This window comes from Psammomys obesus, unplaced genomic scaffold (assembly GCF_907164565.1).
Source record: "Psammomys obesus unplaced genomic scaffold, mPsaObe1.curated_primary_1811, whole genome shotgun sequence".
NCBI classification, from domain to species: Eukaryota; Metazoa; Chordata; class Mammalia; order Rodentia; family Muridae; genus Psammomys; species Psammomys obesus.
This window is the reverse complement of record NW_026585504.1, coordinates 441,309-468,291: the sequence shown is the minus strand read 5'-3', so window position 1 is coordinate 468,291 and position 26,983 is coordinate 441,309. Positions and strand designations below refer to the sequence as shown.

The 26,983-nt window shown below is 43.3% G+C and overlaps 1 protein-coding gene across 4 annotated transcripts; it reads right to left on the bottom strand.

Annotated features, from left to right (window-relative positions):
- On the bottom strand, positions 1–26,728 carry Pym1 (PYM homolog 1, exon junction complex associated factor). Of its 4 annotated transcripts, none has more exons than XM_055601981.1 (4): positions 26,402–26,728; positions 23,802–23,858; positions 3,185–3,278; positions 1–2,852 (listed from the first exon to the last, which is right to left on the bottom strand). In XM_055601981.1, the coding sequence occupies exons 1-4, from the start codon at positions 26,538–26,540 to the stop codon at positions 2,372–2,374; spliced, it is 771 nt and encodes a 256-aa protein (XP_055457956.1). In that variant the 5' UTR covers positions 26,541–26,728; the 3' UTR covers positions 1–2,371. The 4 variants fall into 4 exon arrangements, with proteins under 4 accessions (XP_055457956.1, XP_055457812.1, XP_055458016.1 ...); XM_055601837.1 differs by lacking the exon at positions 26,402–26,728 and adding an exon at positions 25,806–25,929; XM_055602041.1 differs by lacking the exon at positions 23,802–23,858 and having other exon boundaries at positions 26,402–26,724.
- Positions 26,729–26,983: the final 255 nt, after the last annotated feature.

The window sequence follows — 26,983 nt, the reverse complement described above, 5'->3', positions numbered from 1 at the left end:
AAAGGGTTTATTTGGCTTAATGCTTCCACATCACTGTTCATCATGGAAGTCAGGACAGGAACTCCAAGAGAAAGGAACCTGGAGGCAGGAACTGATGCAGAGGCCGAGGAGGGGTGCTCCTTACTGGCTTACTCCCCATGGCTTGCTCAGCCTGCCTTTTTATAAACTGAGAACCCCCAGCCTGGGGATAGCACCACCCAGTAAGAAAATGCCCTACAGGCCTGCCAACGGCCCTGTCATATGGAGAAATTTTCTTGAGGTTCCCTCCTCTCGGATGACTTTAGCTTGGGTCAAGTTGACATAAAACTGTCCAGCACAGGAGTCAGGCAGATCCACACCCACAAGTCCTGCAAAGTAGGTGTGTGGGCTCAGGGACAACCTTGACTCACTCAAAAATTTGTCTCACATTAGCACCAGCCTGAATTGTGACGTCTTTTAACTTCTCTCTTGCTCTACTCCCAGCGAGCTGGGACTGCAGGCCTGTGCTTTATTGCTGTTTTATGTGGTTCTGGGAATTACTGCCAGGGCTTTGTACATACTAGGTAAGCACTCTGACACCTAACTTCATCCTACCCATCCTTCAGGAGCCTATATGATATGTATGTATGATTACTGGGTTCCTACAAAATGAAACTCAGGCTTTTGGTCTTTCATTGGTTCCAGCTGAGTCTTTTTTGTTAGCTGTGTTCTTTTCTATGTGTGGCTCCAAGCCTGATTTCAGCTGGACACTTGAGAATTTAACTGTTAGGAATACAATAGCCCACAATAGCTGTAATTCCAGCACTGGGGAAGTAGAAGCAGGACAATCACAGCCTCATCTACACAGTGAATTCCAGCTCAAGCCAGCCAAGGATACACAGAGATCCTGCTTCAAACTAGCCAACTAGTTTAGAAGCTAGAAGAACTCTTGGTCTAATGAGGGATGGTTGAGAAGTAAACAAACATAATATAGCACTGACAATTACCATTACCGGTAGGAAAGACAGCTCAGTCAGTAAAATGCAAGCTTGAGGCCCTGAATTCATCCCTGGCGGTTGGAGGAGCTAGTCTAGGGAGGCAGAGACAAGTGCATTCTTGGGACTCATTAGCCAGTCAGCCTAGCAGAATTGGCGAGCAAGCCCCAGGCCCGGCCCGGTGCCTCAAAAAACAAGGTGGTGGCTCCTCTACATGTGTATACAGTCATGGGCACACATACATGTGTTTCTACACACACAGAACACACAAGAGACAGGTAAAAAAAAGATGAACTTCGTTCATATTTGAGGGTGAGGGGATGGTAAGGGAAGGATTCCCAAAGACTCAAGAGCTAAAAAAGGACTGGAGAGGGTAAGGAGTTGGTTTTGGTGGGACTTAGGAGTCAAACTTGGGCCTCTGGATGCCCGAGAGCCAGCCATGGTTGCGGCCTCTCCCTTTCTTCTCACTAGTCTGTGGCACAGCTGGAGCAAGGGTAAAACAGGAATTGAACAGCAGATCTTTTGGCTGCATCTTGACACCTATCATGACTTTGCCCATGGTGTCGTGGTAGGCAGCAACCAGGAGGAGATTTCAGAGCTGCTGCAGGCATCTGAATAGATCACATACCCTGAGATGCAGTGGGGAAGGCAGAGCTGACTTACTGCTCTGTGGCACAAGGGCACTGATATGTCAGATTAACCTTACTCTAAATTTCACTAGATTCCAACACTAACTTCTGTTTACTGAGGCTAACTTTGACATCCATTACTTTGTTGAGACAGTCTTACCCAGGTTGGCCACTGCCTCCGGGGCATGACCGTGGGTGCACACAGCCATAGCCAACTGCGCCTTTAAGACTAAAATATTAGGGCTAGGGATGGAGGTCAATGGTGGAGCTCCCACGTGCAAGGCCCTCACCAAACTGACAGGATAAGAGTTGAGAACAGAGCCAAAGCCTGACCACATGTTGTCTACTTGAATTTATTCTTACTTTCTTTAAAAAAAAAAAAAAAAAAAAAAAAGTTCGGGATGGCCAGGGAAGAAACTCATAAAACACTGTGAACAGGAACCAAGACTCCAAGACTCGGGGTACTCCCTGTACCCTCAACCTCAGATCTCTAGTAGACTCCCACCCCCCGGTTTTCTTTTCAACAAGACACCCAGGTCAGCAGCAGAGGCACCTAGGGTCATCACTGAGATTGTGAACGCTGGGAATGGGAGGGAACAAGTCCAAAAACAGGAGCTGAGAAGAAAGGAGAAGGAAGAAGAGCCTAGGCTCTGGAGGACAGAGTCGGGCCACAGGAGGTGGAAGTGAGCCAGTGTGGGGGTGCCCCTCCTGACTGCTGCGGCCCACACTCCCTGGACCCCAGAGCACCCCATGGTCTGTTCTGCAGTCCACTCCCTTACTCAGGAAGCCTCACAGGCCAAGCTCCAAGTCCTCCAGCTCCTCCTCCAGGGCCCTCCTCCGGGCCAGCTTCTCCAGCTGCTCTCTGCTGGGCTGGCTGACCTCCCCGGCCTGGATGCGCTGCTGCAGCTCCTCCACCTGTCGCAGCTTCTTCCTTAGGTTCTTGATCTTCTTGGCTTTCTCTGTGGTGGCAACAGAGTCAGATGCATCAGAGGCAGCTAGAGGGGTGGCCTGGGAGCCTTGGAGAGCACTGGGCGTCTGGGCTGTGTCTCCCAGAGACACCTTATCAAGAGTCCTGCTCAAAGCCTCTGCCTCTTTCTCCTGCTGTTGCTTCCTCTTCTCTTTCCGCTTCAGGTTGCGTTTGGCTGTCTTGGAGAGGCCTGCTTCACCACCTTCAGGTCTGGACTGGGTGATGGGTGTGGTGGCCTCAGGGCTCAGGCCTGGGGGAAGTTCTGGCTTACTCTTGAAGAACTTCACATACTTGTTTTCATAGCTGCAGGAAACAGAGATGCTAAAGCTTCGCAGGTGTGGCCTTGCTTCCCCCTCACTCCTCCCACTTCCTGGTCTATAGGAAAGTTCTACAACTCAAAGCTCTGGCTCTTTGATTGCTGTATAGAGATTCTGAAGAATAGAGGCCAAAGGAACAAGACTAGTTGGGGGAACCCTCACTCACCCCTCAATCCCAGCTCCTTCCTCTCCTGAGACCGTTGTCCCTCCTTCCATTTCTTTCGGGCTCAGGCGAGTCATCCCTGAACTCAAAGGCACAATGTCCTATACTGGTGTAGGGACCCCACTAAATACCCCTTGTTAAACCTAACCACGCACACTGGGACCTCCTCTTGGGGCACGTATCCTTCTTTGACCCTCCGTTGCTTGCGCCAGGTCCCGTCGGGCCTCTGTGTTGAGGCAATGTATTTGCCTGAAATGACAGAAAGTGAGATGGAGTTAGTCTCTCTCATTTTCAAACATTTTCCTAGAGGAAAGTGCTTACAAAGGTGTACAGCTCCCCAGCACCCACCTATCTATCCACCTACTGAAAGGTAAGGAAGGGCTCACGATGCAGACCAAGCAGGCCTTGAACTTCCAATCCTCCCACCTCCACTTGCTGAGCACCAACAGTATAGGCAACACCACTCAGCTATGGCATTTCTTACTAACTTTCAATCTTCTGTCATTATTTATTGACCAACACACTGTCCTCGCCCTCACAGAGCTTCTTCTAACTAACATATGCAGACAGACCGGGCAGAGATGGCATTCTTGGAGAATACAAGGCAAAGGGAACATCAAAAGCAGTCAACAGACTATAAGGGGCCAAGGCTTCTAGAACCACATGGAGAAATGCGGAAAGAGTGAGAGGTTTCATTTACATAGACTCTGCAAACACAAACCTTTTAGAAAACCATTATAAATGTATCAAAGCACGTGGACACACAAGTAAAACACTTGTTCACACAGTACTTTTTGCTGTTAACTACATGTGTCTCAACGTGAGTGTGTATATGTCTCTGTAGAGTCCAAAAGGAGGGTGTTGGATTATCTGGAGCCAGAGTTATAGGTGGCTGACTGGTGTGGGTCTGGGAACTGAACTCAGAGCCTCTGGAAGAGCAGCAAGTAGTCTTAACCACTGAACCATCTCTCCACATTCCATACATTTAAATCCGCAAGAAGCTGAAAGCATTCTAAAGGGCCAACAACAGATGGTTTTGGTTCAAACATACAATGGAATACCATGCTGTTAAAAAGAAAAAAAAAGTTAGATATTAATGTAGAAAGTATTCATAAAATTTACAGAAAAAGCAAGCTGTAGGGCCTGGGAGTTATGGTTCACACTCATAATTCCAAGCATCTGCTAAACGGAAGTAGGACAGGAGTTCAGGGCCAGTGCCTGCCACACAAAAAGTTTAAAGAAAGCCTAGGATACAAGAGAAAAATCTCAAAAACAAAACAAACAAAAGCCAAGTATAGGCTGTGTAGAAGTTTCAAAGTTAACTTAAAGACCCATTTACACTCTTACTTTGTTAGAGTATGCACTTCTTTGTGCAATAGTAAGAAATTATATTAATTTCTTTCAAAGTCTTACTTTTATTCTTTTTGTAACTCTGTGTGTGGGTACATGAGGGCAGGTACAGGTGGAGGCCAGAAGAGTGTACGAGGTCCTTTGGAGCTGAAGTTACAGGCACTCATGAGAGACTCCATCTGGGTGCTGGGAACTAGCCAGGTCCTCTGGAAGAGCAATATAGGCTCCTCATGAGCCAAACTATGCCAAGCTCCTAGAAAAAGTCTTAAATACTAGACACTGCCAGTTAGGTCACTGTAGAAGACAAAAACTTTTCAAAAGTCTCATTTTCACTTGAAGGTTTGAATTATATATTTTAAAGACTTATTTATATGAGTGTTCTATCTGCATGTACACCTGCATGCCAGAAGAAGGCATCAGATCCCTGAATAGATGGTTATGAGCCACCATGTAGTAGCTGGGAATTGAACTCAGGACCTCTAGAGAACTCAGACAGTGCTCTTGACCACTGAGCCATCTCTCCAGCCTAAAGGTTTGAATTTTATTATTAGCAATAAGTACTGAACATTGTTTTCTTTGAAACAACAGGCTTATTTGTTTTATTTATTTACTTTTGTTTTTCTGAGACAGGGTTTCTCTATGTAGCTCTCGCTGTCCTGGAACTCTGTAGACCAGGCTGGCCTTGAACTCAAAGATTCACCTGCCTGTGCCTCCAAAGTGTCCTGGTGCTGGGATTAAAGGCCTGTGCCACTACATCCTGCTGACAGAATGAGCTTCTTACTTCCTTTGCAGGAAAATGATTGTCAGATGTCTTAATTTTCATAATCCATCTGAGGGTGTCCCACGAAAAGAGCCTGTTTAGCTTGCAATTCAACAGCTTTTCTGCAGACAACCACCTTGCTTTAGCGTGTGGCAGGTGTTCCAGTTCTGCTTCCCTTTCAGTCATTGGAAAGTTATGCACTGGAGACCAGAATTTAATAGAACACACCACTTTCAACATATGAAATAACTAGACCTTCCTAAGTGAGATGCACAATTTACTGTTAAGCTTGTGTGACAGTCAAGATTCCCTGGTGTGGGCTGGAGAGATGACTCAGAGGTTAAGAGCACTGGCTGTTCTTACAAAGGTTCTGAATTCAATTCCCAGCAACCGCAAGGTGGCTCCCAACCATCTAGAATGAGATCTGGTGCCCTCTTCTGGCATGGAGGTGTACATGCAGGTAGGGTACTGTATAAATAATAAAATAAATCGTAAAAACAACAACAAAAACCAAACCAAAAAAAAAACAACCCTGGTGCTAGAGCATGGCCAAAGGCCCAGCAATTTTACCCAGTACAAAAGCCGACCCAGTGGAAAAGGCAAAAGAGTATTAATATTATCATGAAAGGGGCTTGGGGATCCTCCCAAGGGCCTTGGACACTTAAGAACCAGTGTGGTATTGTATGGTTCTGGTTTTATTGAGACGAAAGGAGGACTTAATGGTCCGTGCAGTCTGTGTGAAAATGTGAAAGGTCATATAACAATGCCCAAATGCTTGCTACATTAGAAAGGATAAGTAAGCAGTAGAAGAGATGGCAGGGATCACCTCTTTCTTTCTATTTATTTATTTATTTATTTATTTGTTCTCCCCCCAACATCTCAGACAGGGTTTCTCTGTGTAGCCCTGGATGTCCTGGAACTCACTCTGTAGATTAGGCTGGCCTCAAACTCAAACTCAGAGATCACCTGCCTGTGCCTCCGAGTGCCTTGAGGAAAGGCTGCGCCTCCATGCCCTGCTAGAAATCATTAATTTCTTTAGTGAGAAGGACTGGAGACAGCTCGTTGCTCAGAGTATTTGTTTAGCATCCCAACATAAGCAGGCATACTTAGAATCCTAAAGCTTTTATTTTCATTAGTGCATGTGTGTGTTGGAGTTACTGGCAGCTGTGAGATGCCCCACTTGGATTCATCTCTCTCCAGCCCCCTGTAATCCCAGAACTTAAAAGAAAGCAAGCAAAAAAAAGCTAATGACAGTAATTTTTTAACTAAAAAAAATTATTACTGTGGGGTATGTATGCTATGCACATACAGACATAACACAGTGTCCAGGTAAAATAAAGAGGACAACACTCAGAGGTCAGTTCTTTTTTTCCATCTTTCCATGGTTCCCAGGGATTCAACTTAGGTTCTCAGGTTTGCACAAGCACATCCCACATACCACATCCTATGAGACATCTCATAGGCCCAAGAATTCTTCCTATTTGGGAAGACAGAAGCATTATATAAAAATAAAGTTTAAAAATATACACATAACATTTGAGACAGGGTCTAGTGTGTCCCAAGCTAGCCTCAAACAAGTATATACCAGTCTATACCTTGTATATACTAGGCAAGCACTCCAGGACTGTGCCATGCTCCCAGCAGTAAGAACTCTTCAGAACTCAAACAGCTGATGTCAAGGAATATCAAGAACCAGGTTGGAAACGAAAAAGGAAGCCGTTAAGAGCACTGGCTGCTCTTCCAGATGACATGAAGGTGAGGCAGAAGGATCAGGAACTCAAAGCTAAGCTTCAGTTACAGGGCAGTACTAAATCCAGCCTGGAATACACGGCACCCTGTCTAAAAAAACAAAAAAGCAAAAAAGCAAATGAAAAGGGAAAGATGGGTTTGAAAGAGAAACTCACTCTGCACCAAGAATGCAGGCCAGGGAAGGGTGGAGATATAGCTTAAGAGCTAAGAGCCTCTGTTGTTCTTGCAGAGGACTCAGGTTTAATTCCCAGCACCCACATGGAGGGAGGCGCACAACCATCTGTAACTAATTCCAGGGGATCCAACACCCTCTTCTGACCTCCACAGGCACCAGGCACGTACACAGCACACAGACATACATGCAAACAAAACATTCATACATATGAAGTAAATAAATGTAGAGAAAAGGAGAAGAATGCAGCTGTCAACCTTGGTCTGGCCAGTCTGAAGAATGTGCTGGTGCAGGTGGGAGGTGTGCAGACTGCGAGGACCAGTCCAGGACCTTACCATCTGGCACATGGCATGTACCAAGAAATATCTGTGTCGGGCACAGTGGCACACACCTGCAATCCAACACTTAATGAGGCAGAGGCACAAGTCTACACAGAGAAACCCTGTCTTCAAAACAAAACAAAAAAACATATAAAAAAGAGGTATCTGTGAAATGAAGCCTTCACTGACATGATTGTTTTAGGGCTTTGGGTAAATGAGTAGGTCCATCATCCAGTACAGTGTCTTAAATCCATCTGGCAGGATGAGAAGGTAACTTGAAAACACAGAAATCAAATGGACGGGCAGTGGTGATACTCACCTTTAAATCCAGCACTTGGCCAACCTGGTCTGCACAGTGAGTTCCAGGATAGCCAGGACTACACAGAGAAACCCAGTCTCAAAAAAAAAAAAAAAAAAGAAAAAAAAAAAAGAAAGAAAGAAAGAAAGAAAGAAAGAAAGAAAGAAAGAAAGAAAGAAAGAAAGAAAACAGAAAAAGCAAGCAAGCAAGCTGTGTTGAACCTCTTCCCTCCCCCTCCCAAAATCAAACAAACCACTGGAGACTGGGAAAACCAGTTAGGAAAAAGAGTGCAAAAATCATAGCCTGAAAGGATAGAGTGGGCTGAAACAGAGAACACAAAAGAAGAGAGTCACCGTGCTGGCTAAGATTGTGTCAACTTGACACAAACTAAAGTACTTATCTGCAAGGAGTGAACCTCAACTAAGAAAATGCCTCCCTAAGATCTGGCAGTAGGGCACTTTCTTACTTAGTAATTAATGTGGGAGGGTCCAGCCCGTGGTGGGTGGTGCCATCCTTGGGCAGTCCTGGGTTCTATAAGAAAGCAAGCCAAGCTGGGTATGGTGGAGCACATCTTTGATCCTAGCACTCAGGGAGGCAGAGGCAGAAGAATCTGAATTTGAGGCCAGCCTGGTCTACAAAGCGAGTCCAAGACAGCCAAGGCTACACAGAGAAACCCAGTTTCAAAAAAATCAAAACAAACAGAAAGAAAAAAGAAAGCAAGCAGGCTGAACAAGCCACAAGGAGCAATGCAGTAAGCAGCACCTGCCACGGCCTCTGCATTTGATCCCGCCTCAAGGATCTTGTCCTGATTTCCTTCAGTATTAACAGTGATGTGGAAGTGTAAACCAAATAAACCCTTTCCTCCCCAGGTCCTTTTGGTAATGGAGTTTCATCACAGCAATAGAAAGGAGCAACAGAAAGCAGCAGTAACTGGGACATTCATGCTAGATAACCCCCAAACAGTAATATGCGGGAATTCACTGTGGAGGGGGAGGAATAAGGACCACATACACTTCACCTCTGGTTAGTTAACCCCAACTTAAGATTTCATCATAAGAAAATCATTCAGAACAACAAAACAAAAAACTTAAAGCATTTTCTACAGGTAGCTAAATTAAAAATAAACTTTATATTCAATTTTACAAAAATGGAAAAATACATTTTTTAAAATGACTAACAATTTCAAACAAAAGTTTGGAGAGATGGCTCAGCACTTAAGAGCACTGACTGCCGTTCTAGAGACCCAGGTTCAGTTCCCAGTGTGCACACTCCAGCTAACAACTGTCTATAACTCCAGTTCTAGGAGAATCCAACACCCTCTTTTGATCTCCACAGGCACTGCCGTATACAGACAAACATGTAGACAGAGGAACCATATGCATAATTTTTAAAAAATCTTCAAAATTAAAAATCATCTAAACAAATCAGGGGCTGGAAAGGTGGCTCAGTGGACCCACATACTTGTTATACAAGCCTGGCAACATGGTTCAGGTCTCTATAGAAAGAACCACCAACTCCCAAAAGTTGTCCTCTGAATGCTAAATGAGTATCTTGTTGGGGTCGAGGAACCGAGGGAGAGAGAGCGCATAGTGCATGAGAGAGCACCCGCATATACCCAAACATCAACCCCACTTACTTGCTTATTTGTTTATTTAATTTCTTAAAACCATACAGAGGGCCAGGCACGGTATCACACATCTTTAATCCCAGCTCTTAGGAGGTGGCTGCAAGTGGATCTCTGAGTTTCAGGACAGAGGTGGCTGCAGAGTGAAGCTTAACTCAAAAACAACAGCAAACACAAAATCCCATAGAAATGGGCAAGATACAATCTCAGCACTCAGGATGCTAAAGCAGGACAGCCAGCCTGAGCTACAGAGGACTCCGCTTTAAAACACACAAAAAAAGCAAACATGATGGGAGGGACAAGAGACAGGACACTCATGAGCCCCAGAAAGCTCATGTGGAGGGTTGGGAAGGCCTTTGTTGTAGCTGCAGTCATCTTCTTCCAGGGCATGGTCAATCACGCTCTGGTGGATGCCCCATACTTGAAGATCTAGTGCAAAATGGACTCAGTAGACTATTTAAAAAAAAAAAAAAAAAAAAGGGAGGGGGGCTGGAGAGATGGCTCAGCGATTAAGAGCACTGGCTGCTCTTCCAGAGGACCCAGGTTCAATTCCCAGTACCCACATGGCGGCTCACAACTGTCTATAATCCCTATTTCAGAGGATCTGACATTCTCACACAGACATATATACAGCCAAAGCACCAATGTACATTAAATAAAAATAAATAAATCTTAAAAAAGAAAAGACATCAAATTGGGAGGGGTAAGAACTGGGAGAAGAGGAAGGGCAAGAGCAGTGGATGACTACTCTTAAAATGTATTTTATGAACTATATTTCAGAGGCTGGAGAGAGGCCTCAGCATTGAAGGCCTGTATTGCTTTTCTAATGGCTCTGAACTGACCCCAGCTCCAGGGGATCCAACGCCTCCGGTCTCAATGGGTGCGCACACACATGTAGCCCACACAAACACAAAAGGCCCTCAGCTATGCAGCATGAGTCCAATAAAGTATACGGTGCATAACTATAATTTTAGGAAATAGGAACTATAGAAGATGTTATGTTGTGTTCTAAAACTATAGGTATTTTGCCAGGCAGTGGTGGAACACGCCTTTAATCCCAGCACTCAGGAAGGAAGCAGAGGCAGGAGGGTCTATCTCTTGAGTTCCAGGCCAGCCTAGTCTACAGAGTGAGTCCAGGACAGCCAGGGCTACATAAAAACCCTCGGGGGGTGGGGGGGGGGGGGGGGGGGGGGGTTGAGAATCATAGATATTTCTAGCCAGGGTTGCTCTGACTGGCATCAAACTCTCTGCAGCCTAGGCCAAATAATTATTGTGATAAAAAATAACAATAAACTAGAACAACCATGACAATATGCCATAATAAGCATGTGAGTATGGTATCTCTAAATAGTGTACTATATTTTTGATTCTCATTCGGCCATGGGTACTGAAACTACAGATAAAAAGATGCGACTTTATAGCTACAGATTTAAGAGAAGTGAAGACAGAGAGCAGGGGAGGAGCATCTTGAATGACCATGGTGTGAAACCTCAGCGCTATAGGTGTCCATTACAACAAAGGAGCACCTATTTTATGTTAGCTTGGCTCCATCCTCTGGCCTTGATGGTATCCAAGGGTGAAGTCAAAAAGAAGGGAGAGGTTTGGTGATTCCCACCTCTAGAAATAAAAACCAAGGGCAGAGTATCAGGACCTTCAGACGACATTTTTAGTCAGAAAGTACAGATTAGGGGTTGCTGCTACCTAAAAAAGTTAAACTTGTTGCCCCGCACGGGATGGACAGCATCGTAAAGCAGCCCCTCTTAAAAGCAGCACAGAGAGTCTTTAATTAATTTATTTTATGTGTATGGAGTATCTGACTGAGTGTATATGAGTGCACCAAGTGTGTGTTGCCTGCCTAAGTCGGAAGACAGTATCCGATGCCCTAGGAGTTGAGCTACAGACCTTTATGAACAAACACCCACGTGGGTGCTAGGATTCAAACCCAGGTCCTGTGCAAGAACAACAAGTACTCTTTACCACTGGGCCAACTAATATTTTTAATATTTTTTAGTGATTTATTTATTTTTATTTTATGTGCATTGGTATTTTGTCCATATGTCTGTCTGCGTGAGTGTGACTGACCCCCTGGAACTGGAGTTAAAGTTGTGAGCTGCCATGTGGGTGCTGGGAACTGAACTCAGGACCTCTGGAAAAGCAACCAGTGCTCTTAACCGCTGAGCCATCTCTCCAACCCCAAACAACTAATTCTTAAAACTATTAAGATGAACAAGGCCTTGACCATAGTCTCAGAAAGACAATAAACAGTAGCACAGCAAGGCTTAGGAGAACTCCAAGGAACCTGGAACATTCTGCAAGGAAAGAGATCTAGGTCACAGATCTGAGCTTTGGAGGATCTCAGAACTAGCAACTGGAAGACCCAGGGACAGTTTCTTTTTAAAGATTTGTTTTTGTTGTTGCTGTTACTACTATTACGAAAAGATTTTATTATTTTTAATTATATGTAGATGTGTGCCTGCAAGGGCGCAGGTGTCCAGGGGTACTGCTGGAGCACTGGCCCCCTCAAGCTGGACTGGCAGACTGCTATGAGCTGTCCGATGTAGGAGCTAGGAACCAAACTCAGGCTGGCTGGAAGAACAGTATGCACTCTTAACCACTGAGCCACCTCTCCAGCCGAGGGGACAAGCCCTAAAAAAGAAAATTAGAGCCTGTGAGATGGCTGGGTGCCTAAAGCTGCTTGCTGGGCCTAATCATCTGGTCCCTCAGTCCATATGGTGGAAGGAAAAAACCGATACCTATAAGCTGAGTTCTCACCTCCACAAATGCACACTGGTAAGTTTTCCCCAATAAACAAACAAACAAACAAACGAATGAATAAATGAATGAGTAAGTAAGGGAATAAATAAGCGGATGAAAGAATGAATAAATAAAATAATTGTAAAAAGAGAAAAAATATAAAAAGAGTATCCAGGTTAGAGAAATGGTCATTATTATTGGTCTCAAGAAAGAAAAAGCAACAGCATTAACAGGAAATATTCCAAGAAAAGACAGTACTATGCCATGGTTTGAAGTTACAATAGGTGTTAAAGCATATTAATACTATTTAAAGAGGCAAGTGCTTATCACTATTAAATATTGCAAAAAGACTAAGGCTAGGGGGAAATAAGAAATTTTTTTCTTTTTTTGGCCAGGCATGGTTGTACATGCCTTTAATCCCAGTACTTGGTAGGAGGCAGGTGGATCTCTGTGAATTCGAGGTCAGCGTGGTCTACAGAATGAGTTCCAGGACAGCCATGGCTATACAGAGAAACCCTGTCTTGAAAAACAGAAACAAGAAAACAGTTTTTTACTAACTTGAAATCTTTATTTTTCTAAAAATAAAACCTCAAGAAAGTATAGTGGTCAGAAGTCGGATTATAAGTGAATTAAATATAATACACATATTTTGATAACCCCAAGAGAAAACCACTAAACTAAGTACTATAGGATTATCAATATGAGCAAGATGTTCTTAGTTTCAAGAATCTACAGTCTAAGTGGAAGAGACTGAAGAGCTACCTATAAAACTCTCTCCTATGACTTACATACACAAACACACCCATGCATACACACACACACACACACACACACACACACACGCACGCACGCACATACGATGGAGATGTAGCTCAGTTGGTAGAATGCTTGCCTTAAATATCTAGTTTTAACCACCAGCATGGCATAAGCCAGGCATGGCAATGCATGCCTATGATCCTAGCATTAGTATAAGAGGCACAGGATCAGGAGTTGAAGGCAGACTTGGCTACGTAAGACCCGATCCTGAATATAAAGCAGAGCAGTAACAATAACCTTCTAAAATGTTAAGAGGAAATAGATAAGCCAGGCAAACAAAGAGTAAGACAACAGTTTGTGCTAAGCCAAGAAGGTGAGTAGGCAGGTAAAGGAACTTGCTCTGCCAGCCTCGCTACTGAGGGCAGGAGAGGGAACTGCAGATCTCCGTCCACACGTTTGAGGCTAGCCAGGTCTGTAGAGTGAGGCCATCTGGAGCCAGCAAGGGCTACACAGTAAGACCCTGTCTCAGGAAAATGTGGAGGGGGTTGTGAGGGGAGCACACAAGGAGGAGAAGGAGTCAATGATTTAGGAAGGTCTAAAGATTTGACCTTAAAGACTGGTTATGAATAATTACAAAAGAGAAGCCAATATCCCTTTAGGCAGAGAAAGGGAAGGGGAGACAACAATTAAAATCACAGCTGTGGAAAAGTTACAGTATGGTAACAACGGCCAGAATGGGCCTTTAACGTGAAGCTGCATCACACCTGCAACTTCACACATGGTCTTGTTGACTGTGGATATCATTATCATTCACAAGCTGTGGCCACAGTCTTCAACAAGACTGTTTATTTTTATTTTATTTGAGACCATATCTCACTACGTAGCCCTCCCTGTCTAACCTAGAAATTACCTATATCCACCTGCCTTTGACTCCAGAGTGCTGGGATTAAAGTTGTGTGCCACTAAACCTGACTAAATCTTCAAGAAGTTAAGGACTAAAGTAGGCATAGTGGCTCAGGCTTGAAATGCCAGCATTCAGGGAGTTGAGGCAAGAAGATTGCCATGAGTTCAAGTCTAGGCTGACTTAAAGAGACTTCATGTTAAACATGGCAGGAAAGGGGACTGTTTGTGCTCATATTGTAGAACAGTGTTTTGTTTTGTTTTGATCTTGAGACATGGACTTTTATGTAGCCCACGTTGGCCTCAAGCTCCTTGTGCAGCTGAGGATGACCTTATGATTCTTCTGCCTCTGCCTTCTCAGTTCTAGGATTACAGATGTACAGCACCACAGCCTGGTTGATGCTGAACCCAAGGTTTTTGCATGCCAGGCAAGCACTCTGCCAAGCCACACATTGAGGCAAGAGTAGTATCTTAATCGTAGGCATGGGCAGAGCAAAGGTAAATCCATGTCAATTCCCAAAGGAAAATAGCGGCTATTCTTTACATGCTTCCCAATTTTCAGGGCTCAATATTTAGAGACACATTTAATTTTCACAACTCCATGAAGTATCATTCCAGTTTTACACATGATGAGAAATTTATTAACATTCCTCACTTTACAATTAGTAAACAAGATCAGAACTGAAATCAAAAAGGCAGTGGCCCACGCCTTTAATCCTAGCACTTGGGAGGCAGAGGCAGATGGACTGCTCTGAGTTTGAGGCCAGCCTCCTCTACAAAGCAAGTCTACACAGCCAAGGCTACACAGAGAAACCCTGTCTTGAAAAATACCAAGATGGCCCAAAAGTAAAGGTGTTTTCGGCTAAGCCTGACATTTGGTGGAAAGAACTGACTCAAACTTTTAAGTTGTCTTTTGATATACAGAGAGCATGCTCACATACATTAAATAAATACAGATAAACATAAATGTAATACAAAAAAGCTTAAACTTTTAACTATTTATTAACTATATATTAAAGTTTAAACTATTTCAAAGGAAATAGAAATTTAAAAAATTAGGGGCCAGGGCGATGGCTCGGTTGGCAAAGTGCTTTCTACACAAGCACAAGAATGTGTGTTTGTCCCTCCATGCATGGCCTGGAGGGCGTGGCAGGCATGGTGGCATGGTATAGTGAGCTCCAAATTCAGAGAAAGGGGTGCTCTGCCACACCCAGCTCCACAAGTCTTTCTCTGAATTTGGAGCTCACTGTACAGCTAAGCTGGCTGTAGTCTCTGTCTCATAGTTGTGTGATTGAAGACAGTTTCTTTAGGTAGGGAAAATGGCTCTTTAACAAGGAAGCTTCTCAAAGCCAGACTTTGTGAGCCAAGGCAGAAAGCAAAATAAATCCCTTTGGCTGAAGGAGTTCTTGCCAGTCTGAGATGCAAACATTTGTGGACCCAGTAACTTCCCAGAATGAGGATGGGGTCAGTGAAGGAGGCAGAAAAAAAACCTCTCCCTGGAAGCAGGAGCCAGAGACAGACAGAGAAGCCTCAAGCATCTGAACGGGTAAGGTCTGAAAGGGAAGGTGGGTCTAAGAAAGTAAAGTCCTTAGGGAGAGGTTTTGAGATTTTAAAAAAGATAATTTTCTATGTTGAAAATGGAGGAAGACACAATGACACAGCGCTTCTGGATACCATTTGAGTTTGTTTTTCTTAAGCATACAAATACTGTTTTCACTGGCGATTTCAGTTTTGTATATCCTCTTTGGGAGAGATCAGGATAAGACAGACTTGGAGAAAAAAAGAGACTGAGAAAATAGATGCTAAATTAAAGGACATAGAACAGAAGTTGGGGGAATCTTTAAATCAAAATCAAAGCCTTCAGAGAAATCCAATCTGGAATTTACAATAACACCAAGAGGTGGTTCCAGATGAGAAAAGTCCACAGAGGCTTGAAGATACTGCAAAATGGCAGCCCACTGAGATGCTGAAGAGAAAGTCTTCCAGCTATAGGTCAACTTGGTCAGACTAGACATTACATGTGTATTGTCAAGGTTCACTTACTGGATGAAGATCTATATGCTAAAGTAGAAATGCTAATCATGTTTTGTGCTGTTTTGGAACAAGGTCATACAGTGGCTGGTGTGCTCCATTTTACAGTTTGTCCATGCCGTAGATTCATATTCAGAATTCCCGTGGGCTTTTGCCTTAAATTCTGTAGAGCATGATCCTAAGGTTCCACATTTGTTAGAGGTAATAAATGTTTTGGAGATGCCCTTGCAAATTGGGGCTGATGGCGCTTCAGCATGTCTATCCATTGGAATTCAACAGTATTTTAGACATTATGACATGAAACCTGTTACAGATATAACTTACAATCCTACAGTTCAAACAGTTATGAAAATATCTAACAGTAATTTTAAAAAGATGGAAAGATGGTCATAAAATAGATGAGAAATGTAATATCTCCCCAAAATAGATTAAATAATGATTTATTTAAATCATTAAATTTTAAATGTTTAAATTTTAAAATGTTTCAATGAGATAAGTAGCACACCTGCAAAGACACAGTGGACTTTAGAAAGGACTGCTGAGTTAGAGCAGCATATAAAGGTCCTAATTCCAAAATGGGGAACAGGAAATGTGTTACACTGGGGAAGAGGTTTTGTGTATGTTCATACAGAAGAGAAATTATGGGTTCCATCAAAACTAGTAAAAATAAGATATGACAGAGGAAGACCACCTGACGATCTTGGCCACAGGCAAGAAGAGAGACATCAAGAAGACTAAACAGGACAGGTAACATAAATTGATGATCCCTTCACATGGGAACAACTCTGAAACTGACTGAGACCCAATACATAGCCAAAAAATCCTTGGCTACAAAATCCTCAAAATTTATTATGCCATTCTTTTAATTGGCATAGACAAAACTGGTTTACAGTTCAGTTTCATCCTGCACATCTCATACATTTATAATTTTAGGACTGTATAATCCTTGTGAGAAATTATATGTTTGCAGAACAAAAAGACTGGGCACGGGAGACGCTGGTCAAACTTGACAGAATTCATCCTTCCAGCATGCGGAGATATTGACATATCTGTTCCAGCATCTTGAATGTTCCAGCATTCTGCTTGTTCGTGCTTCAACTGCTTTAATTGCTGTTTCTCATCAAAGCCTGCTCCCCAGAGAGCTTTGAAGAAAGCTACTAATCTCAAATTGGTCCAGCATTTTAGACTGTTCCAAACAGGACTTCTGTTAGGCCTGAAATTTCTCAACATTCAAAGACTGGAGCATGAATGTTAATGCTTGGGTAAGTAACCATTTTTCCCGATTTCCTTTGGAACCCCTAACAAGATTTCTGTGCGTACAAAAAGTCAACTACAAAAAATTCATGAGAATGATATCCAAATTTCCTTTAAGGGGAGTTGGATAGGTTTTTGGTTGTTTTCTATGGCTATGAATGTTTATTGTCATTGGGAGATGGTTATAAATTATTCACGGTCTTATTCAGAAAGAAAACAAGGTTAGTCTCAGGGATTTCTCTCTTTTTCCCTATCTTTTTTTCTTAGATAAGGAGAAAAGAGGTTGAAAAGAAAAGGGAATACAGGGATATCTTACAGGAATAAGACAAAAGATAGATTATTGAATCTCCTCAACTTAAGGCTTTATTTGTTATTCTTAAATAAGGTTATTTTTAACTCTGGTATAGGATTTTGTATACTGATGGAAAAATAAGTCTATTTTTTAATATACTGGTAAATTTTAGTATTTTGATAGAAATTCAATTACTTCCAATACTTTTAAACGATTACAAACTGTTTAGGATATTAGGTAATGAAAGTTAATTGCTAGTTAATCAACTCATAGTCATGTCAGACACTAGTCTAATTTATCACAGGAGAATACATCCTAGGTTTAACTGATAGATATGATACAAAAATAGGTAAGTCTCTAAAAACCTCAGAGACCTATAGAATATGCATTTAAAAATGTTTTCATTATTTTAAAGATTCTTTGACAATGAGACAGATCAAACTCCTGGCAGCACCCCGCCTGCCTAAAAAGATGATGATGATGAGCATCAAAGAATCTCCATATGGAGATGGCTTCAAATGTGGCAAATGAGCCACCTGGGCAAAAAGAAAATGCCCTCGTTTCACGACAGACAGAATTCTGCCAAACATGGGCAAGCTTAAATGCAGGACTGCCAAACTCTGCCAAGACAGGGTGAGCAAGTCCTAAACAGTTCCTGCTTCAAATATATGAGCCATTATAGAGAGTTTTGGGTGATTATTCAGGGAGCAAACTGTTTCTGTCAATTTTTTAATTTTGGAAGCTGCTAACATTCACTTCCTATTTACTCCAGTAACTAATTTATTCCTTCTCAAGTCTCTGGTGGGGTCGAAGACCAAATAGTTATAGTTCCACAATTAAGCTTAAGTTGTTTAGAATTTAGGAAAATGTTTTCATATAGGTAACAACAATAAGGATAAAAGTTAATTTAGGTATAGAACTCTAAACTTGTCAAGATAGGATAGATAATCAAATACTTTCTCCTAAGTTGCCAAATGCACATGGACTGGACATTGCACATGTAAATCTTACCTAGTAGTTTTCATAAATGTTTTATAATTATTATTGTATCAAAGGAAAAGGAGCCTTTTGTTGGACTTAAAAGGGGGGAAATGTTGGAATAATGTTCTTGTGGAATGTACACAATTTACCCTTGTTCATTTCTCTGCCCCACTATCTGGTTTCAATCCTGACATTGAATTATGATGCTTATTTCTAAGCATCAAGTTTATGTAAACATGCCACCATTTGTTCTCTGTAATTGTCAGTAAAACAACCAGCCAATGCTGCACAATGAAGAGAATAGGATGGGACATCCTGGTCCAGAGGGGAGGAGAAGGAAGCGAGTGAGAGGAGTCAGAGAGGAAGATCAGCAGGACAGGACTTGGAGCCATGAGGAGAGATAAACCAGACCTAAGATAATGACTAAAAGCAAGTATAATGTGGGAAATCTGATGGGAGGAAACTATGCGCACTTGGAGGTTCAGGATGTAGTACTAACTATTGCCCAGCATTGTGCTCTAGGTTAATGAAATAAATCCTAGCTCTCTGGGTGGTGATTTGGGTATACAGCTGTTTAGGTATACACTGTTTAACTAAAAGATATATCAATAATAAATATCAATAACCAACAACATACAATATAGAGATCAGTATGTCAGTCTGCACAAGGATGCAAACTCATAGCACTTCACAGTTAAAGTGGTGGGGGGGGGGTCTTTTTGGAGAGCTAGGCCAGTGATTAAAAGCACTTGTTTCTCTAACAGAGGACCCAACTTCAGCTCCCAAAAGCCACAACCATCCACAACCCCAGTTCCATGGGACCTAAACTCCACACAGTGGTACACATACATGCTTACAAGAAAAGCACTCATGCACACAGTAAAATAAATGTAAAAACAAACAAAAAGAAGTTTTAGGAACCTGTTTTGCGGCTGGCCCAGACTAGCTCCAAAGTCATGAGCTCAAGTTATCTTACCTTAGCCTTCTGAGATGCTAAGACTACAACACAGCCTAGGGAGAGTTCTTTTTGTACCACTCAGGATAGACCTAGGGCCTCACACACAGTAGGTGTGAGTGGTAGTAAGTGTTCTATCATTGCTGTATATCCACATCCCCAGCCAAAGAACTTTTAATAGCAAGGAGTATTATCAATACCATCACATTAAATGAAAAGACAAGATACAAACAAATGTATGCCTCACTAGATTCAACCAAGCTTAAAAAGATGGTGCGTGCCTGAAATTCTATAGGTTACAACGAAGAGGAAGAAGGGTCACTGTAAATCGGAGTCAGCCTGCTCTAGAGAGCAAGAACCAGGCTAGCCAGAGTTATAAAAGGAGATCCTGTATCAAATAACAAACAAAAATAATGGGTTAAGGGAGGGAGGGAGGGGTAGGAAGGAAGGATCAATCTACCAAATGACAGTAGATACTAGGATACATGATTTAACTGTGAGCAGGCACAACAGCTTGTGCTTATAGACCTAATAACCTCAGAGGCTGAAGCAGAAGGATCACTTGAGCTTAGCTGAGGGCATGCTGGGCGAAGCGTGGCACACCTTCAGTCCCAACACTAAGAAGACAAAGGGAGACAGATCTCTGTGAGTACAAGGCCAGCCTGGTCTACACAGAGAGTTCCATTTCTAGGTCAGCCAGGGCTACCTAAAGAAACCCTGTTACAAACAAACAAACAAACAAACAAACAAATAATGAACAATGGAGGCCTGGAGGCTGAGCGCTGGAGGTATAGCTCAGTGGTACAAGTTTTGCTTAAAATGTTCCAGGGTGGGCTAGAGAGATGGCTCAGAGGTTAAAAGTACTGGTTGCTCTTCCAGAGGTCATGAATTCAATTCCCAGCAACCACATGATGGCTCACAACCATCTATACTGACAACTCATGCCCTCTTCTGGCATGCAGGTGGTACATGAAGATAGAACATTGTGTATATAATAAATATATCTTAAAAAAAAATTTTGTTCCAGACCCTGGGATCTATCTGCAGCATTAGACACCCAAAAACAAAAATTTTTGGATAAAATATATGAAAGAATACTAGAAGACAACTCTAGTATAAAACAAATATTAGCAAATCAATATTAAGGAAATGTCCTAAATCTAGCAGTTGGAAAGCTAAAGTAGAAAAACTGCTGTGAGTTCAAGGACAGCCTAAGCTACCTAGTGAATTCCAGGATAGCCTGGTCTCAAATGACACTCTTGTGTCAAAAAGCCAAACCAAATACTTGAGAAACAAACGTGAGAAAAAAGACTCCAAATAATCTGTCCTTAAAAAGGACAATCTAACACCTAGGCTCCTAGTGACTGTCCTCACAGAGACCGTGCTCATAAAACACAATAAAACACAATGTGTGTGTGGGGTGGGGAGATGCTGGATAATCTGTCCTTAAAAAGGACAATCTAACACCTAGGCTCCTAGTGACTGTCCTCACAGAGACCGTGCTCATAAAACACAATAAAACACAATGTGTGTGTGGGGTGGGGAGATGCTGGAGAGAGAGAAAGTACTAACTACTCTTCCAGAGGATTAGGGTTCAATCCCCAGCACCTATAGGCCGATGACAACTGTATCTCCAGTTCGAGGGGATCTGATGGCCTTTTCTGGCTTTGATGGCACCAAGCACATGGGGTGGGCAGACATATATGCAGGCAAAACACTCACATGCATAAAAACAAATAAAAATTCTTAAATGAAGAAAAATTGAACTTTTACAGTGGAAAGAGTTTATAAACACTACTTCAGACAGACATTAGTGTCACTATACATGGGGTGGATGGAAATCACTGTAATCTATGTATCCTGTGTAGTCTTCCTCCATAATTCTTTTTTTCTTTTTGTTTTTCGAGGCAGTTTCTCTGTGTATCCTTAGCTGTTCTAGACTCAACTGGTAAATCAGGCTGGCTTCTGCCTCCCCAGGTGCTTCGATTAAAGGCGTGCACCATCATGCCCAGCTACCTAATCTAAATTTAATCATGACAGAAACATCAAACAGCTGGGGATTGTGACATACACCTGGAATCCTAGCATTCAGTATGCTGAGGAAAGGTGAATCCAGAGTTCAAGGCCTCCCAGAGCTAGAGTTCCAGACAAACTTTGAGAGAGAGAGAGAGAGTGTATGTGTGTGTGTGTATGTGTGTGTGTGAAAGAGAGAGAGCTGGGGATAGGGAGAGAGAAGAAATTTGAATACAGGTCTAGCACTGCTGAAACTGTTGGGTGTGGCTCTGGATAACAGCCCTGCTATGCAAGTGTGAGGATGTTAGTTAAAAAGCTCAATACCACTTAGGCTGGAGATGTTAAGATCAGATGTTAAGATCACTTATTGCTCTTACAGAGGACCCAGGTTTGATTCCCAGCACCAGCTAGCAGCTGACAACTATTTCTACCTTCTGACTATAGGCACCAAGCAAATTAATATATGCTGGCAAAACACTATTCATAAACATATTAAAAATAATCTTAAAAGAATCACCAGCAAGGAAGTAAAGAGCCAGGTGTGGCCATTTGTGCCTGTGCCCAGTACCACATGGGCAGAAACCAAAGACTGCTGCAGCTTGCTCCAGGCTCAGAGAGAGACCCTGCCTCGAGGAACATGGAGAAAGAGAACAGGCCACCAGCTGGCCTCCTCTGGCCTCTGAAACCATGAATGTGCATACATGCCATATATACCTACACACTCACACCCACAGAACCCCATAAAAAGCTCATCAAATGACCAAGGGCACCTAAAGTGTGAGACACTGTCATTAAGGACATGAGACCTGCACATGATATGACATGCTAGACAAGATCCTGTTGAGACAGGGTCTCCATATTTAGCTCTGGCTGTCCCGGAACTCACTATATAAAGCTGTAATTAAACTCAAGAGATAAGACTGCCTCTGCTTTCCAACTGCTGGAATTAAAGGCATGGACCACCATCTCCAGCTTAAGGTAGTTTCCCTTTGTTTGCTTGGGTTTTGAGACAAGGTCTATGTAACCCTGGCTGGCCTCAAACTGTAGGAATTCTCCTGTCTCCTCTTCCCACCATGCCTGGCCTGAATAACATATGACTTTAGTTAACAATAACACATTGATTCTAATTAGTTAACAGTAAGAAATTTACTTTATCAATATGAAATGCTAAAAGGGAAAGACACCAGGTATAGAGGAATTCCTTGAACCACCTTCTCAATTGCTCTACAAATCTAAATCTATTCTGAAAAATCAAGTCTAAACCACCTCATTGTGCAAAATAAATAAAATCTAATCAAAGTCTTAAAAGAGAAAAGGGTTGCCCTAGAGTTGGCTAGAAAAAGGTGACAATAACAGAAATAACAATGAAAAGATTAGAAGAATTGAATTTGACATGTGACCATATACTTCAGAGTTAGACATTCAGCATTTGAAAACAAAAAGGCATGAGCAACTCAGGAGAGAGGATAGTGCTAGGAGTAAGAACTACAGTTAAGCAACAAATCAGGCATCAAAACATTTGAAATAGAAAGCTGGATTTTACAGGGGCAACCCATGCCTGTATCTCGGGGCTTAAGAGGTTGAAGCAGAAGGACTGCCATTGACCTGAGGGCAAACTGGACTGCCTACACAGGGAAACCTTGATGGAAGGCAGGAGATAGGGAGGGGAGAAGAGGGAAGGGAAGAGACTGAGAGTGCTGGCTATGATACAGAGAAAAACAGAAATGACAGGTCTTAATTTTTCAATGAAATAGAAAGTAAAAGGAAGAATTAAAGGCATAATGACAGAGATCTGGAAAAAAGCTGGTGAAATAGCCATGGGAGAATTTAGGACACCAAGACGTAGAAAAAAAAAGCTGTAACTGACAGAGGTTAACACTACACTAATCCTTCTAACTTCTGAGTTTTTTCTTTTCTAGCAACATATTACAGTGTAAGATCAGAAACCGAAAGAGTTAATGGATATCATTCAAGACAAAGACAGTCAGGTGCAGTACTGAACTGAATGTCTGTAATGCAGGGTTAGGAGGTGGGAACAGGAAGAATAAGAGTTCAAGACAAGCCTGAACTACAAGAAACTGCTTCCAAAAAGCAAAAAAACAAACAAAACAAAACAAAACAAAAAAAACGATAAAGAGGAGGCTAGGGATATGGCTCAGAGGATACAGCGTTTGCTACACTGATGTAAGGACCAGAACTCTGATGGCCAGGCATGCACATACATACTGTGAGCTGGTGTCCTGACTACAACCCCAGCACTTGGGAGACAGAGACAGGATTCTAGGAGCCAACTGGCTAGCTGGTCTAGCTGAATCACCAAACCCTGTGTTACAGTGAAAGATCCTGCAGATATGAGGTGGGGAGGGGTAAAGGAAGACACCTGACATCAACGTCTGGCACCCACACGCATGTGGGCCAGCATCCACACATGCACGTGCATACGGGCAGGCCCACACATTCACACACATGGAACCAGAAAACTAAAGAGGGCAAAAGGCTGCCTCTGTGGATTCGAGACAGTCAAAATGGTGACTGGTAAGGAAGCTAAAGTGAAGGGGAATACCTGAAAGGAAAGGAGTGTCACAGATGAGGTCCAGGTTGTAGTAATCCTGAGGTGTAGCTGAAAATACAAAGGTATGTCAATGATCTCGTGCTCAGGAACTGGGAGTTCAGAGCATTTCCAATGTGCTTGAGACAGAACAACAACAACAAAAATAAAAACAAAAGGGCTAGAGAGATGGCTCAGGGATTGATTCTCAGAACTGACATAGAGGCTTACAACTGTAACTCTAGTTCCAGATCTGATACCTCTTTTGACTTCTGTGGTCACCAGCCATACAAATGATGCACAGACATACACACAGGCAAAACATTCACACACATAAATAACTCTTTAAAAAAAAAAAAACGATTTGTGGGCAGCAGCAGCTAGGAACACCACCGTTTTACAGGAACAGCTATGACTGCAAGACATTTGAAAATTAGAAAAGCAAAAGAGAATTTATTTCTTTTTCTCTTCTACATAGTCATAAAGAACAGAAAATAATTCTGATGGCAGGACAGGGGCCAGATGAAAAATGTGGATAAAAAGGATAATGATGCATTCATTAAAAACTGCAAATTGCCTGTCATGGCAGTGTATGCCTTTAACCCCACAATTTGGGAAGCAGAAGCAGGTGGATCTCTATGCCTTCTAGGCCAGCCTGGTCTACACAGTGGACTCCAAGCCACGCAGAGCCACATAGTAAGACCATGTCTGGGAGAAGCAGGAAGAGAGGGTTAAAGAAAAAAGTTGCTATTTAAAGGTTGATTACAGTGGTACATGCCTTTGAGTCCAGCAATCTAGAGGCAGAGGCAGGTAGATCTCTCCGTGTTTAAAGACAGAACACATGTCTTAAATACAAGTTTAGTCTACATGGAGAGTTCTAGGCCAGTCAGGGGTGGATAATGAGACCATGTCTTCTTTTTTAAAAAGGTTGCCAGTTAAAGACTACTGAGTAGAGAAGGTAAGGAAACACTGGCATAACATTTTGATATACGAGAATAGGAAAAGGTAGCAGAAAACCAACTTGTCAGTAAATATCATAAGCCTAAATATAAGGAACATGGAAAGTAAACCAAGATACATACATGGCACATTTTAAAACACACCATGCATTACTGCACAAACATAGGATCACTTCTACAAAACACTAGTCAGTGACTACACAAGAAGACTACAATGATGACTACAAAAATAGTAACCAGGTGTTTGCATTGTGTTTTACAAATGCTTTTCATATATCCATTTAATCATCTGGAGGTCAATATTGCTATTATGCACTTTATTCTAGAGATAAGGCAATCAGACAAAAACATAAAGAAAACAGATACTCAGTTTCACGCACAGCAGACAGCTGGACTAAAATTCTACTCAAGCTGTAAGAAATAATGGGGTTCTATTAATTGGCAAAGATGTTGAGAGAAAGGCCAGTAGATACCTTCCTGTTTTCTCCCACAATAGATGGAAAAACTCCATCAATGAAAAAAGTCAAGTTGAAAGTTAAATTCCTCTTCCCTTCATACCTCTGGACTTCAGTGACCCCCAACAAATAAAGATGAGACAAAGAGTGAGGGAAGCATTATGTAGCAATGAGATCTTCTGCAGATACAGCTTGGAGAAAAAGAATGCAAACAGGGTATGGTAGAGAGCAGGTATAACAGTAAGAGATGGGGGAGGGGGAAAGAGGGTTGGAATTGGAGGGAACTCATAGTGTAGGAGCCCGTAATGCTGGAGATCTCTGAAAAGGTATGCGACTCCAACAGCTAGAAACAGCGGAGGCTCCTAAGGGTCCCGGAGCAGGGGACATTGAAGGACCCCCAGGGTTTGAGAGACCGGAAGCAGAGACCCCCCAAACAAGAGACCAGAAGGGGGCGCAGGTGATAACTCACAGGAATGAATGGGGAAGGCGGTACGGGGGCGGGGCAAAGGAGGGGCCCCGGGATGGGCGTGGCACAAACCCCTCTCCAAGTCCGAACCCCTAACCCAAGAGTCGGGGAGAAGCGGCTCCGCGATTCCCGCACTCACCGCCGGTCTCGTCAGTTACATAGGGAGTCGCCATCTTGAGAACGCGAACCACTTCCGGCGTGAGCGGGCTGGGGTCCCGCCCCCTCCCCACCGGAAGTGGAGGCCTCATCCTAGCAGGCCACCATTTTAATCTTAAAGAGAGAGTGCACCATTTCATTGACTCGGAAGGCGGAAAAGGGAGGGCAGAAGATCCTAGCCCTTTGTAAAGTCGTGGGCTCATTTACTACCACCAATACCATGACTGAGCGCCTGGTGTATATAGAACAATCCTCTGGGATCCAAGAGAAGTTCCGGCATAAGCCCCCTGCGCCTTACCCCAGTCTTTGCTCAAGGCCTATAGGCCCCCATAGAAAGGCGGGCACACGAGGAAAGGACTATGCAAGGCCCCTGGCCCGCACAGAACCCTAGGGCGCTTGTTGACACGGGGCAGGGAAGCCCCAGGGATGCATGGGAGGCACGAACGTGGCTGGGAACGAATGTGAAAACCCCAGCCACGGCGGGCAGGTCGCTGGCCGGCTGGGGCCGGCCGCGCAGCGTGGCTGACCAGAAGCCTAGGAAAGGGGCGCGCCAAGAGCGGAGCACTGCGGGTCGGTCACCTGTCCCCGGAGCCTCAGGGGTGCTGGCAGTTTCCATGACCGAGCTGGACGGGCAGCCCCGGGGATTCGGCGGCGAGGTGGCTTCTTGCCCTGCTGCCCAGCCGCGGGCCCTCCCGGTCACAGGGCACGGTGAAGGCATTTGGGCGGACCCAGTCTGTATTCTAATTGGCCGCGCCCAAGTCTCCGGGTTAGCCTCGGCGCCCGCAGCGGGCCACTCTTCCAACTATCCGGAATTGTGAAGCCACTCCCTTCGTTAGCTTGTGCCCCGCAGGGTGCCTCGTTCTTCAAACGAACCCCAAAGTCCTGTCCCCGTCTGCCCTCCCCCCTTCAGCAACCTAGATCCTTAGGGCCTAAGTCCTGTTAAACTTGTTTTCCCTTTCAGCCAGGAAGGTGCGAGCTGCAAGCTCCTCTCCGCTGTCCGACTCTGCCTTCCTTCCCCCACACAGCTTTTTCCTTAACCCTTTTCACCTTCCTCTGTTGCCCCACTCTGGCTTAAATTAATGTCCAACAGTCTTCTAGAATGTTAGTGACTACCTCAGCAATAGACAAAAATGTCCCACTTAAAAAAAAAAAAAAAAAAAA